This window comes from Taurulus bubalis (assembly GCF_910589615.1).
Source record: "Taurulus bubalis genome assembly, chromosome: 19".
NCBI lineage: Eukaryota > Metazoa > Chordata > Actinopteri > Perciformes > Cottidae > Taurulus > Taurulus bubalis.
The window spans coordinates 21612075-21627432 of record NC_136607.1 but is presented as its reverse complement, the minus strand read 5'-3'; the positions used below and the strand labels follow the sequence as shown (position 1 = coordinate 21627432).

Sequence of the window (15358 nt, the reverse complement as noted above, 5' to 3'; positions counted from 1 at the left end):
CAGTGGGGGGGGGACTTTATATCAGAGGTAACAGGGTCTCTATGGCCACCTGCAGTGGGGGGGGGACTTTATATCAGAGGTAACAGGGTCTCTATGGCCACCTGCAGGGGGGGAGGGGACTTTATATCAGAGGTAACAGGGTCTCTGTGGCCACCTGCAGGGGGGGAGGGGACTTTAACGGGTTGTATCAGAGGTAACATCAGAGGTAACAGGGTCTCTATGGCCACCTGCAGGGGGGAGGGGACTTTATATCAGAGGTAACAGGGTCTCTGTGGCCACCTGCAGGGGGGGGGGACTTTATATCAGAGGTAACAGGGTCTCTATGGCCACCTGCAGTGGGGGGGGGGACTTTATATCAGAGGTAACAGGGTCTCTATGGCCACCTGCAGGGGGGGAGGGGACTTTAACGGGTTGTATCAGAGGTAACATCAGAGGTAACAGGGTCTCTATGGCCACCTGCAGGGGGGAGGGGACTTTATATCAGAGGTAACAGGGTCTCTGTGGCCACCTGCAGGGGGGGAGGGGACTTTATATCAGAGGTAACATCAGAGGTAACAGGGTCTCTGTGGCCACCTGCAGGGGGGGAGGGGACTTTATATCAGAGGTAACAGGGTCTCTATGGCCACCTGCAGGGGGGAGGGGACTTTATATCAGAGGTAACAGGGTCTCTATGGCCACCTGCAGGGGGGAGGGGACTTTATATCAGAGGTAACAGGGTCTCTGTGAACATCATCGGGCCGTGACTTACAATCATATTCATTTTCAGTCCTTTCTGTCTAAAACTAATTTTCCCGTCGCTTGTTAAAGATATTTAATCTACAACTATATGTAGTAAATCCTCATATTGATAATACGGCTGGAACATAAGCGGTGTGACTTCATCTTGATAAAAGCAGTAAAGTAGTTTTAGTATTTTAATAGTTGGACTTTTCATCCTGGTTCAACAACGTAAAACTGTTTTCACACAGATACTCTTAACATATAGAGCTGTGTTATATATTAAATTCAAATATAGCAATAAAATACAACTTTTAATTCTTATTTTTTTGCTAAATATATATATGTTTTTCCTAATATTTATGTTTTTCCTAAACCAATATACCAGTAACACATATATGAACTTATTATCTATGTTCCCAAGGGTTTTCTGTATATTATACCTTTTTAAATTATTCAAATAAGTCTTGTGGTTGAGGAGATAATCTGAATTTAGTACGAGTATCTAAACCATCCGGACTTTCAGGAAACAGCAATAAGGTTAATATCAAAATGAATAAACTCACATATTTCAGCCAATAATGATAATAAAAGGTATTTATTGTATTGCCTAATATATATATATATATATTTAAATATTATTGTACTGATGTAATTATAAGTGAATAACTGTAATTGTATATTTCCTGTTATCCCGGAGAAGTCGGTCAAAATGACAGTTTGAGTAAGACGTTAAGACTCTTCATAACACGACCAGGACTTTGAGTTTTTAGTGGTTTTAAATCAACCAAATATAGAAAACATAGTTTCCTATTTTCTATATTAGAATAAAACTACTTATGTTGGACTTACATGAGCAGTAAACTAAAAGTAGCCACTTTGTCTGGACAGAAACAGACTGGAGTAGAAATGAGTCTGAAATAAACGTAACATTACTACCTTAGTGTGGCTTTATAATATGCACACATGAAAATAATCTTAAGCAAGAGTTTCCTCCTGTAAACCTCATATCGTCCTTCTAATATATAATATAAGGAAACCAGTTCAGATAAACCAGTTAAAGCACCTGGTTAACTGGTTTCAGGAGGAAGGAGCTCTGAGCTTCTGCTGGAAGCTTAAAGGACTTCACATGTTTCTTACCGTCAACAAACCCATGAAAAAACTAAACCAACAATTCATGTAGAGTGTGTGTGTGTGAGTGTGAGTGAGTGTGTGTGTGTGTGTGTGTGTGTGTGTGTGTGTGTGAGTGTGAGAGTGTGAGTGTGAGTGTGAGAGTGAGTGTGAGAGTATGTGTGAGTGTGAGTGTGAGAGTGTGAGTGTGAGAGTGAGTGTGAGTGAGTGAGAGTGTGAGTGTGAGAGTGTGAGTGAGTGTGAGTGAGTGTGAGTGAGTGTGAGTGTGTGAGTGTGAGTGAGTGAGTGTGAGTGTGTGAGTGTGTGAGTGTGTGAGTGAGTGAGTGAGTGAGTGAGTGTGAGTGTGTGAGTGTGTGAGTGTGTGAGTGAGTGAGTGAGTGAGTGAGTGAGTGAGTGAGTGTGTGTGAGTGTGTGTGTGTGAGTGTGTGTGAGTGTGTGTGTGTGTGTGTGTGTGTGTGTCTAAAGCCTGATCTCTCTCCTTCCTTATACGTCCATGAGCCTCACCGCTGTTCCTTCATCACCAAGAACACTCCAGTTTATCCACTGGAGCGCCAAGAAAAGGGAAAACATTTTAGTTTAACTCTAAAGCTGCAGCACCTTTACTTCCTGTTTACTTTTGCATTAAGTAAAGAAAGCGAATATGAGCTCAGATTCAAGGTTCATACACAACGAATAGTCCTCAAACCCTAAATGAAACGCATTAGTTTTATGCGAGAGAGGTCAATATTGTTTATAGATAGAATATAACTGTCCATCCGCTCTCGTGGCCTTGACCTGGACTTTGTTCTGGACTTTGTTCTGGACTTTGTTCTGCACCTGGTCTGGGACCACGGCCCTGATAAAGAGACTCTAACACACTGTTGGTTTCGGTCGTTTCATGGGACAGAAGAAAGAAGAAAGATGATGTCCCACGTCTTCAAAAGCAAAAGCATTTAAAGAATCTATCTTTAAAAGAAAAGCGTTCATGCACACATGCTGATAGAGCTGGTTGTTCAGAGAGCTGAAGGCCGATGAGAGGTCAACGCTACGAGGGAGCAGCTATGGGATGGTCTGCATCATGTCAGCATCATGTCTGCATCATGTCTGCATCATCATGTCTGCATCACGTCTGCATCATGTCTGCATCACGTCTGCATCATGTCTGCATCATCATGTCTGCATCACGTCTGCATCATCATGTCTGCATCATCATGTCTGCATCATCATGTCTGCATCATCATGTCTGCATCACCATGTCTGCATCACCATGTCTGCATCATCATGTCTGCATCACCATGTCTGCATCATGTCTGCATCATCATGTCTGCATCATGTCTGCATCACGTCTGCATCACGTCTGCATCATGTCTGCATCATCATGTCTGCATCATCATGTCTGCATCACCATGTCTGCATCATGTCTGCATCATCATGTCTGCATCATGTCTGCATCACGTCTGCATCACGTCTGCATCATGTCTGCATCATCATGTCTGCATCATCATGTCTGCATCACCATGTCTGCATCATGTCTGCATCATCATGTCTGCATCATGTCTGCATCATGTCTGCATCACGTCTGCATCACGTCTGCATCATGTCTGCATCATCATGTCTGCATCATCATGTCTGCATCATCATGTCTGCATCATCATGTCTGCATCACCATGTCTGCATCATGTCTGCATCATCATGTCTGCATCATCATGTCTGCATCACCACGTCTGCATCATGTCTGCATCATCATGTCTGCATCATCATGTCTGCATCATCATGTCTGCATCACCATGTCTGCATCATCATGTCTGCATCATGTCTGCATCACCACGTCTGCATCATGTCTGCATCATCATGTCTCCATCATCATGTCTGCATCATCATGTCTGCATCATGTCTGCATCATCATGTCTGCATCATCATGTCTGCATCACCACGTCTGCATCATCATGTCTGCATCATCATGTCTGCATCATCATGTCTGCATCATGTCTGCATCATCATGTCTGCATCATGTCTGCATCATCATGTCTGCATCATCATGTCTGCATCACCATGTCTGCATCATCATGTCTGCATCATGTCTGCATCATCATGTCTGCATCATCATGTCTGCATCATGTCTGCATCATCATGTCTGCATCATGTCTGCATCATCATGTCTGCATCATGTCTGCATCATCATGTCTGCATCATGTCTGCATCATCATGTCTGCATCATGTCTGCATCATCATGTCTGCATCATGTCTGCATCATCATGTCTGCATCATCATGTCTGCATCATGTCTGCATCATCATGTCTGCATCATGTCTGCATCATCATGTCTGCATCATCATGTCTGCATCATCATGTCTGCATCATGTCTGCATCACCATGTCTGCATCATCATGTCTGCATCATCATGTCTGCATCATGTCTGCATCATCATGTCTGCATCATCATGTCTGCATCATCATGTCTGCATCATCATGTCTGCATCATCATGTCTGCATCATCATGTCTGCATCATCATGTCTGCATCATCATGTCTGCATCATCATGTCTGCATCATGTCTGCATCATCATGTCTGCATCATGTCTGCATCATCATGTCTGCATCATCATGTCTGCATCATCATGTCTGCATCATCATGTCTGCATCATCATGTCTGCATCACCATGTCTGCATCATCATGTCTGCATCATCATGTCTGCATCATCATGTCTGCATCATGTCTGCATCATCATGTCTGCATCATCATGTCTGCATCATGTCTGCATCATGTCTGCATCACGTCTGCATCATGTCTGCATCATCATGTCTGCATCATCATGTCTGCATCATCATGTCTGCATCATGTCTGCATCATCATGTCTGCATCATGTCTGCATCATCATGTCTGCATCATCATGTCTGCATCATCATGTCTGCATCATCATGTCTGCATCATCATGTCTGCATCACCATGTCTGCATCATCATGTCTGCATCATCATGTCTGCATCACCATGTCTGCATCATCATGTCTGCATCATCATGTCTGCATCATCATGTCTGCATCATCATGTCTGCATCATCATGTCTGCATCATCATGTCTGCATCATGTCTGCATCATGTCTGCATCATGTCTGCATCATCATGTCTGCATCATCATGTCTGCATCATCATGTCTGCATCATCATGTCTGCATCATGTCTGCATCATGTCTGCATCATCATGTCTGCATCATGTCTGCATCATCATGTCTGCATCATCATGTCTGCATCATCATGTCTGCATCATCATGTCTGCATCATCATGTCTGCATCACCATGTCTGCATCATCATGTCTGCATCATCATGTCTGCATCACCATGTCTGCATCATCATGTCTGCATCATCATGTCTGCATCATGTCTGCATCATCATGTCTGCATCATGTCTGCATCATCATGTCTGCATCATCATGTCTGCATCATCATGTCTGCATCATCATGTCTGCATCATGTCTGCATCATGTCTGCATCACGTCTGCATCATGTCTGCATCATCATGTCTGCATCATCATGTCTGCATCACCATGTCTGCATCATCATGTCTGCATCATGTCTGCATCATCATGTCTGCATCATGTCTGCATCATCATGTCTGCATCATCATGTCTGCATCATCATGTCTGCATCATCATGTCTGCATCATGTCTGCATCACGTCTGCATCATGTCTGCATCATCATGTCTGCATCATCATGTCTGCATCACCATGTCTGCATCATCATGTCTGCATCACCATGTCTGCATCATCATGTCTGCATCATCATGTCTGCAGTATTCATTACTAAACCCGCTCAGTGGAAAGACAGCCAGCATTACCCGGGTGTCCTCTAAATCCCTCTGGAGCTTCTCAGCTTTGGTCTTTTCAAAGAGCAGGCTCTGCTCGAGCTCCTTTATGTGGACATGCTCCAGTCTGGTCTGCGTCTGTTAGTAAGAGAAGAAGAGCGGGAAGAGAAGGAGAACAACACCAACGCAACACCGACATGCCAGCTGTGTGTGCCGAGCAGAGAGAGGGGCAAGGCGCTGAGCGGGAGGGCGAGCAAGAGGGGAGGCAGCTGATGGGCCGGTGACATCAGCTGCTTTATGGACAAAGGGAGAGTCGGCACTATTTCTATCATCTCATTCCTCTCTTTGTATTCGCTCGTAATCCAGAACTAGAAGGAGGCCAATTTAAGGCTCTATGCTTCTCTCTGGAGGATGAGGAGGAGGAGGAAGATGCAGACAAGAGAGGAAGGTGAGCATGAGGAGGACTGATCGGGCGAGGAGACAAAATACATAATGAAGCAGCTTTCAAGAACAGACGTGTGGATGAGGAGATGAGGAGAGGATGAGATGAGGAGATGAGGGGATGAGGAGAGGAGAAAATGAGGAAGTGAGGAGATGAGGGGATGAGGAGAGGAGGAGATGAGGCGATGAGGAGAGGAGGAAATGAGGAAATGAGGAAATGAGGAGATGAGGAGATGAGGAGATGAGGAGATGAGGAAATGAGGAGATGAGGAGATGAGGGGATGAGGAGATGAGGCGATGAGGAGAGGAGGAGATGAAGAGATGAGGCGATGAGGAGAGGAGGAAATGAGGAAATGAGGAGATGAGGAGATGAGGAGATGAGGAGATGACTGCAGACGGGTGAAGAGGCTGAGAGGGATGGGAGGTGAATTAAAGCATGAATGAATAAAATGAGAGGAAGAGGAAGAAAGAAGCGTCTGAACAAATGAATGATTCAACGATGGAAGGAAAAGGAAAAGAAGAACCTGAGACAGAATGATTGGCTCTTAAAAGCAGTCGTTCAGCAAGTTAGTGCCACTAAATAATAAGAACGGGGCAAGAAAAAAGAAATGAAGAAATCAAACTGGGTGCTCATTAGTTTTACTTTACTTCTCTGAACTCCTTCTACTGCAGTGAGACACGACTATGGAAAGGAACCTCACATCTAAACATCCAAACTATCCCATTAATGGGTTATGAGTTATTCAACTTGCCATCCAGTTTGTCAATAATTAAATGTGAATCCCATAAATAAGTCCAGGGATGGATCGCTGGAGTGAGAGAGGATCATGTTTACTTGAGGACGGCTTGCGTAGCAGACGTACCTCCAGGTCTCCTCTGGTGATGCAGGCCTCCTCCACACTGAACTGCAGATCTTCCACCTTCCTGTGAAACAGGGAAAGCACAACGTTTCTTCCCTCTGCGCGCTAACGCTCCCTGAACCCGTCGTGTTGCCGACTCACCGCTTCTCCTCCTCCAGCTGGTTGAGCAGCTCCACTTTGTCTCGGTCGGCGGCTTCGACCAGCGAGCGCAGCTGGTCCAGCTTGGCCTCCGTGTCCACGGCGTACTGTCGGCCCGCGGGACGGGAGCATGAGACGAAGGACAGAAGGACGGAGACTTTGAAACTCCTTCTGATAAAGGTGCAATATTCTGACTGTGCACTTTCTTCCACCTCTCAAAATGTGCAATATAACATAAGACATATGACATAACTCTCCCTTTTCCCTCTTTGCATAATCCAGGAACATCTCAGGACTATTTATTACTGTTAATAACTGTATCTAACACCTCTCTTGTACATACTACCACCTTCTGAACATAAACCACCAGATGTTTAGTGTTTTTATTCCTAAACTGTTGACTCAGAGCTCTGCACAATAATTCCCATGTGTCTGGACTGTTGGTCTTCACACACATGGGGAATACAAAACCTTGAACTTTAAAATGTTGTTTCTAATCTATTTTAACCGTTTAAAAACGAAGATAATTGTTCTTTTATTGGGTAAAGTTGCATTCCCAAACTAAAGAAGGTGTATATCTGCAACCACAAAGTCTATTTTAATCATATTAGTATCAAAATAAACAGTAACACTTGTGAGATATTGTTCAGATGTGTCAATACCACTGGACATGTTACCGGTGAAGAGTGAAGAAGATGGCACACGGCACTAATAAAAAGCGAACCACTCGGGTCCCTGCTTAGGGACTTGAAGGTGGGTTGGGCTCTGACCTGCTCGCGTCCTTTCCTCAGCAGCAGCATCTCCTGCTGCACCTCCCCCGCGTGGCTCGTGGCCTTGGCCACCTCGTACCTCTCCAGGTCTCGCTCCGCCAGCAGCTGCTCGATGTGCTGCTGCTTCTCCTTCAGCGCCTCCTGCAGCGCCGTGGTGCCGGAGATCTTACGGGCGTAGCGAGCAGACGTCTCCGTCAGCTGGAAAGAACCCAGAGCACAAACGTCAGCGTGCAGGAAGGTTCGGGTCGGGAACGCGAACCTCCGCGGTGCCCGTGAGTCCTACCAGGCCGGCCCGGCTGGGTTTGCCGCTGATGGAGGAGGTGGCGGAGCTGAGCGAGCTGATGGAGGAAGCGCTGGGGCTCCTCTTCAGGGCCGACATCCTCCGGGAGCTCTTGGTCTTGGTCGGCGTGGTGCACGGGAAGCCGATGCGCGTCACCTTGTGGGCCGGGGCGAACAGACCGTACCGGGACATGCACTGGAAGTACCTGAGAGGAGGACCAGTGGTTAAGAACGTCTTCCTCCCATGCTACGACGTGTTAAAACAGACTGTGTGCATCGTCTCCCAGGTTAAAACAGACTATATCTCCACCTGGTGCCGGCCACGGCTCCATCGTTCTTGCCCAGCGGCTCGTCCAGCTCCACTCCGCACCAGCCGCCCTTTGCGAAGTCCGTCTCTCCCAGAAAGCGCACGACTCCGGCCTTGTTCCCACCGACCTGCGCAGAAAACAAACCAAAACATTTTTATTCACGTGTTCTGTATTCCTCTATTTACTTTAAGGAAGGTCTAAGAATCATGCAGGGCTCTGTTTGTCTCCAGGTAAACTAACACAGATGAACACACATGTCCGGACACCAGCGTACCTTCACTTACGTGCAGAAGCAACTCCAGCAAAGTTACTTTGTTTTCAACTGTTTGTCAAACTATTTCCTGTCATTTCTGTCACAGGATATTGCCGGCTGCCCAAATGTAATTTATGACACTTCATGACTACATGTGTAATGATTTCGCCAGCTGATGTCCAACAGGAAGCGGCGCGGGTTGGAAACAGGAAGCAGGAACAGGAGCCTGAACGCTGACACAGGGGTGAGTCCCGAGTCTCTTAATTGCTTCCAAAGTCTCTTAATTGTGTCCCAAGTCTTTTAATTGTGTCCCAAGTCTCTTAAGTCTCTTAATTGCTTCCAAAGTCTCTTAATTGTGTCCCAAGTCTCTTAAGTCTCTTAATTGTGTCCCAAGTCTCTTAAGTCTCTTAATTGCGTCCCAAGTCTCTTAAGTCTCTTAATTGCTTCCAAAGTCTCTTAATTGCGTCCCAAGTCTCTTCATTGTGTCCCCGTTTCCCTCACTTGAGTCTTTTCCTTGCGTCCTACTACCTAAGATGCCTCCCTGGTGGGAGGGACTAAGAGAGGAACCGAGGAGCGTCACGTGTTCTGATGACAGACGTCAACAGGCAGCTTCTGGTTGGAGGAGGAGCGAGGAAACGACCAATGAGAGACTTGGGATGGAGCCAGGGAGAAGAGGGAGATAACGAGGGGCAGGTGACAGCAACAGGTGGAACTCATTAAGAGGAGAGGACTTTACAACTCAAACAAACACTCGGACCGTGACAGAAAGACTTGCAGCTCTGCGGGGACCGGACGGCGCTGAAGCAGGGCTCACATCTCTCACATGTTGGAAACAAGTCTGCAGCAAGAATCTGACCTGAGACACTTCTTTCAGCTACGAGGGACCAGTTATGATAAGGTGTGACGGTTTAAACTCTGAGCATCAGCGTTCCGTTACCAGCACTCGGTCTCCCAGCCTCAGCTCCCTCCTCTTCTTCATGGACTCCGTGTCGGAGACGTTGGACACCGACTCGCTGGACGTGAGCATCCGGCTCAGAGCGGCGCTCGTCTTCACGCCGCCGCCCGGAGCTGCAGGAGAGAAAGCTTCAGGTCACCGGGAAACACAGAGGTCACACATGCCTGGAAATAACCATTTAAAAACTTTTCCAGGTTTTCCATGACGTAAGAACCCTGTAAACAAGCAGAATGCAGGTTGTCGGTGAGGAGCTAGCAGCTCACCAGCGGAGGCGGAGCCGTCGACTGCCGGCTCGCTGGTCCCAGTGGCTCCTGGTCCAGCCTCGCTGGCCCCAGAGGCTCCTGGTCCAGCCTCGCTGGCCCCAGAGGCTCCTGGTCCAGCCTCGCTGGTCCCAGAGGCTCCTGGTCCAGCCTCGCTGGCCCCAGAGGCTCCTGGTCCAGCCTCGCTGGTCCCAGAGGCTCCTGGTCCAGCCTCGCTGGTCCCAGAGGCTCCTGGTCCCGGACTGGCCCGCCCCCCGTTGGCCTCCGGCAGCGCGGTCCTGCACAGCTTCGACGGCCGTGTGAAGATCCCCCTCCCGTCCTCGCACTGGAAGTACCGGACCGCCGCCACGGAGCCGTCGTTCTTCCCGATGGGCTCGTCCAGCACGACGCCGGCCCACTGGCCCGGGGCGAACTGCGTGCCCCCGATGAACTGCACCTGGCCGGGCTTGTTGCCGTTGACCCAGACCCGCTCGCCCACCTGGAAGTCAGCGCCCACATCCCGGGTCGGGGAGGGTCCTCCGCCGGGGGACTTCTCTGGAGGAACCGGCTTCGGAGCGCCTGCAATCACAAGCAACAGCCGATTTAATATCTCCTTAAATATATTATTTCATATTTGATCTCAGTTGATTACCTGTCTTTGTTTATAAAAGTAATTTAGAAATGAAGCCATTATATATTTCTTTATCTAAAACCAGTGATTGGGTTGGATATTGTTCTATACTTCGTCATTTTGGTTGTTATTTGTTACTCACTTCAAAAACAGCATCCGTATGATAATGCATTTTAGTGGATTACTGCACAGATATCACAGGTTTATGTTCAACTAATGATTATTTTAATTATCAGTTAATAATCTGGTCGACAGAACGTCAGCAAATAATATGAAAGAATATTTTGTCTTGTCCGACCAACAGTCCAAAAAACTAATATTTTCTGTTTATGAAAAATATATATATTTGATATTATTTATTATTATATTTGATATATATATATATATTTTTTTTTTTTTTCTTTTTTTTTTTTTTTACTTTGGTTGAAAGTCTGTGGATTAAAAGAGTTGCTGATTATTTTCGGAGTAGGAAATATACAGTTTAAATTATTATGTAAGATAAAACCAGTGAACCATACTTTTCAGGGACTTTTTTTTTTTTTTTTTACTCAAGTTTTTGAAGAATTGATATCCAGCTCAAACATTCTAGATATATAATATTTATCTTAAGACGGATCATTTAAACGTCTCTTTTATTCTCTAGAAGCAGAAATCCATGTTTCTCTCACAGCGATCAACAAATCAAGTTTTAAAAGCGACATATTTGCTTTTCCTACAGGATCATGTATATTATTTATTTACACACAAATGTTCTATTGTGTTTTCCTGTCACTTTAAATCCTCATCACACCTTTACTTAAATAATAATTAAATATACAACGTCACATCCTCCCTAAAGACAACGGCAGGAAGTGAGTTCTTACCGGAGGACGGAGACGTCTTTGAAGGCGTCCCAGACGGACGCACTATTCTGCTCGGGGGTTTGAGTCCGCTGGCCTTCCCCGCTGTACTCGTGGCTCCTTGCTTCTCCATTGGCAGGGAGGGTGGGGGTATCTGGCCTGATCAAGGTGGAGTGTGTGGGGGTATCTGGCCTGATCAAGGTGGGGTGTGTGGGGGTATCTGGCCTGATCAAGGTGGGGTGTGTGGGGGCATCTGGCCTGACTAAGGTGGGGTGTGTGGGGGTATCTGGTTTGATCAAGGTGGGGTGTGTGGGGGTATCTGGCCTGATCAAGGTGGGGTGTGTGGGGGTATCTGGCCTGATCAAGGTGGGGCGCTAGGCCTTCCCCACCACCCCATAAAGTCCCAATGGGATGGAGCAGAACTGGAAAACAAAACATAACAAAATCCCTGAAATCATTTGAAAATCAAACATTTTGGTGGAAAAGTAGAGAAATAGAAGTCTTCACTTCAGTTATAAAGTGTCCTCAAGTTCATCTCAAACCGGGCGGCTAATGATGTTTTCATTATCAATTAACCTGCCGGCTATTTCAATTAATCAATTAACCTGCCGGCTATTTCCCTGATTAATTAAAGGATTGTTTGGACTTTGAAACGTCAGAAAATAGCAAGTGAAGTGTTCCTTTATGTGATGATGATGAATGTTAGTGATAAACTGAAGGATGAAGTGTTCCTTTGTGTGTTGATGATGAATGTTAGTGATAAACTGAAGGATGAAGTGTCCTTTATGTGATGATAAACTGAAGGATGAAGTGTCCTTTATGTGATGATAAACTGAAGGATGAAGTGTCCTTTATGTGATGATAAACTGAATGATGAAGTGTTCCTTTATGAAGTGGTATTAGTTAGTAAATAGTGCCCAACCCTAACATCCAACTTATCTGGTATCGTCACAGATTTCCAGCCAACAGAACCATGTTTTTTTTACTTACATTTGTCTGACTGCATATTTTATACCCAACAGTTTCATCATATCGCCGAACATGCGCATGCGCAAGGTAACACGAGCAGCCTCGTCCTCCATGCCGCTCCCCCCCGCCCAGCCGGTGCTGCCAGACCACAACAACAAGCGCACCCCGGGACGGCGCTGTCAACCCCGCTCCTGCTCCTCGGCGCCCCGACGCCCGCTCACCTTCAGCCCGGCGCCATTAACCAGCACTACAATGCCGCTGCCTGTCGCTGCTGCTTTCGTTGACGCTGCCCGGCTGATGACGAGGCTGGCCCGCGTCTGGGATTCACGGCGTCGACAACACGAACTGTTACGTTAACGTAAAGCGGCACCAAAGCGCCATTAAAGCGGACAAAGTTATGGCGGAAGCTTACTTGTTCTCCGCCGGTGTGCTGGGTCTCAGCGGAGGACGTCGTGGCTGAGCGCAGCGGAGCTTTTTAAGAACCGTTACACGTTTTTATTTTTCCAACGGCGCTTCCTTTCCTCAGCCCCAGCCCAAGCATGACGTCATCCTGGGAACTGATGCCGCCTCCACGGACCGAACCCGAAGCTCGGACATCCGAGGATCACTTTTTATTTTGTTGTTGAAAATACTATTTCGGGAAAAAGACAATAACACGATGGAAAACGGCACAAGCAGAATAAAAGCTCAATCTCTCTGCCAGAATGATTATATTAAATAAAAACCTTTCGAGAAAAAAGCAATGATGCAATTAAAAGAAACGGATCCTATTTTACTTTACATTTCAAAATAAGAGACTTATTACAAAGCAAAATAATGACGTAGTCTAGAAAAATAAGCGCTTCGTATCACAGATTTCAAAATAATTTGTATAGAAAAGCAAAATAAGGACATATCACAACTTAAGTACTTAATATTGGAAATTAAATTAAGGAAGACATACAATGAATATATTTACCCATATAAATAATAAAAAAAATCTGATGGAAAAAAGCAATGTGATTAAAAGTCATGTTCAATTATTTTAAATAATTCTCATTTTTAAAGAAACAGTACTATATAGCAAGAAAGATTTGTTGGTAAAAACTTTGCGTCGTGTGAATTATGCCGTTATTTTAGAAGTCCTTGCTCCTCTTTTATTACATAATATTTGATGCATGTATTACTCTGCAAGTTCTTCTGTAATTTAACATGCGTTCAATAAAAATGACAAACAGTAATACGTGATTTTTGTTGGTGATTCAAATGTTTAATTTATTGACTGAAAACTAAACTTTACAGGATACAAATATGGAAAATATCTGCACAGAAAGATAAAAGACAGAAATGAAAAGCATATATACTGCAGTTACATTATTTTGGTCATTACCTGCATGGTAATGGTGGATGTTTGTGTTTTAACGTTTTATTGACACTGAAGTCTTTAAAAACTCTCTGGCTGTTTAACTGATTAGTTCTTTAAATATTATTCTACTCGGTAGCAGATAATCAGTGATTGACTATTTAAAGTATTATATGAAATATAAAGAAACTGGATAATGCATACATACCTCTTATGTGAAAAATATTTTCAGTGTTTATTAGATTAAGTCACCGTGGAACAGATTATTTTTTTTTAAATCATGGTTAAAAATAATTGCTCTAATTAAAGCCCTCCCAAGGGTTTTGTTATACGTGTGAAAGCACACAGCACTTAGCTGCTAATTATTACTTTAGGTGGGTAATTGTTTTCACAATCAACAGCAAAACCTCTTTCCTACATTATATTATAGTCATAAACTAGAATAACTAATTCTACGCCGAGTGCCTTCATCACATCGTCGCCATCGAGGGTCAAAGCTTCCGCTCGTCGACGGTGGAGACGGCGTCCTCAGACGACTCCGTCTGCTCGCCGCCGCCGCGCCTCAGCAGCTTGTTCAGCAGCTTGTTGAAGGAGCCGCTGAAGGCCGGGCTGGAGAAGTAGTACACCACGGGGTTGAGGACGCTGTTGAAGTAGGTGAAGCACACCGAGGTGTAGAACGCCAGGTTGGCCTCCTGGAAGTGCCGGCACTCGTCGTACCACACCTTCAGCACCCAGACGGCGATGCGCGACACCGTGCTGGGGAAGAAGCAGGTGATGAAGATCAGCGCCACGGCCGCCACGAACTGCACGGCCCGCTTGATCTTCCCCTGCTTGTCCAGCGTGCGGCCCCTCAGCTGCCACGTGATGCGCACGGTGCAGAAGGCCACGATGGCGGTGGGCAGGAAGAACTGCGTGACGTAGAAGGTGTTGTGCCAGGTGGCCAGCGGGCTGAAGCCCATGCAGATGTTGAAGCTCTCGCACTGCGTCCGCTTGCCGTTGTAGAAGAAGTGCTCGTCGGCGAGGAGGTACCCGGTGGCCACGAAGATCAGGACCCAGAGGCCGAGGGAGACCCAGAGCGCGTAGCCCAGACCCATCCGGTTGATCCGGTGCAGCGGGTGCACGATCTTGAAGTAGCGGTCGACGGCCACGGCCGTGAGGAAGAAGATGCCGGCCGCGCGGTTGGCCGCCAGCAGGAAGAGCAGCAGGCGGCACATGGCGTCGCCGTACAGCCAGTCCTTCCCCCGCCGGTAGTAGTCGGCCCTGAAGGGCAGGCAGAACAGCACGATGGAGTCGGCCACGGCCAGGTGGGTGAGGTACACGGCGTTGGGCTTCCACGTGTCCATGTGGAAGACGAACATCCACAGCGCCACCACGTTCCCCATGAGGCCGAACACGAACTCCAGGATGAGGATCGGCGGCAGCAGCCGGTCCAGGAGCGGCGCCTCGAAGGCGCAGCACTCGCCCGACAGATTCATCTTCAGACCCGACCTGCCGCTCTGAGCAGAGTCAACACCAGACAGCGGGCGCACACGGCTGGCTTCTCAGGCGGGGGAGTCGTGTTTGCGCTCCTGCAACAAAAAAAAAACCGGAGCAGCGGGCAAACACGGCGATTCCCGAGCCGAGCGAACATCTGTGTTATCTCCGGGGACGCGGTGTTGACCCAGAGGAGCGAGGGAACCGTAAACGTTATCTGTCGGGGGAGCGCCGCTTC

General features: G+C 46.7%; 2 protein-coding genes across 2 annotated transcripts in view; both read right to left on the bottom strand.

The window, feature by feature from the left end:
- clip1b (CAP-GLY domain containing linker protein 1b) overlaps positions 1–11473 on the bottom strand; it is a 25526-nt gene extending 14053 nt beyond the window's left edge. The window contains exons 1-9 of the mRNA XM_079235506.1: positions 11361–11473; positions 10065–10445; positions 9610–9740; positions 8422–8546; positions 8116–8317; positions 7833–8030; positions 7066–7169; positions 6928–6988; positions 5657–5761 (exon numbers count right to left, since the gene is read on the bottom strand). Coding sequence (XP_079091632.1) covers positions 5657–5761; positions 6928–6988; positions 7066–7169; positions 7833–8030; positions 8116–8317; positions 8422–8546; positions 9610–9740; positions 10065–10445; positions 11361–11469 — 1416 coding nt within the window. The 5' untranslated portion in view covers positions 11470–11473. The remainder of the gene's footprint in view (positions 1–5656; positions 5762–6927; positions 6989–7065; positions 7170–7832; positions 8031–8115; positions 8318–8421; positions 8547–9609; positions 9741–10064; positions 10446–11360) is intronic.
- Positions 11474–13553: 2080 nt separating this feature from the next.
- LOC306751820 (hydroxycarboxylic acid receptor 3-like) lies at positions 13554–15156 on the bottom strand. Its single transcript, XM_079235466.1, has one exon. The coding sequence runs from the start codon at positions 15120–15122 to the stop codon at positions 14139–14141; it is 984 nt and encodes a 327-aa protein (XP_079091592.1). The 5' UTR covers positions 15123–15156; the 3' UTR covers positions 13554–14138.
- Between the last annotated feature and the right edge of the window lie 202 nt (positions 15157–15358).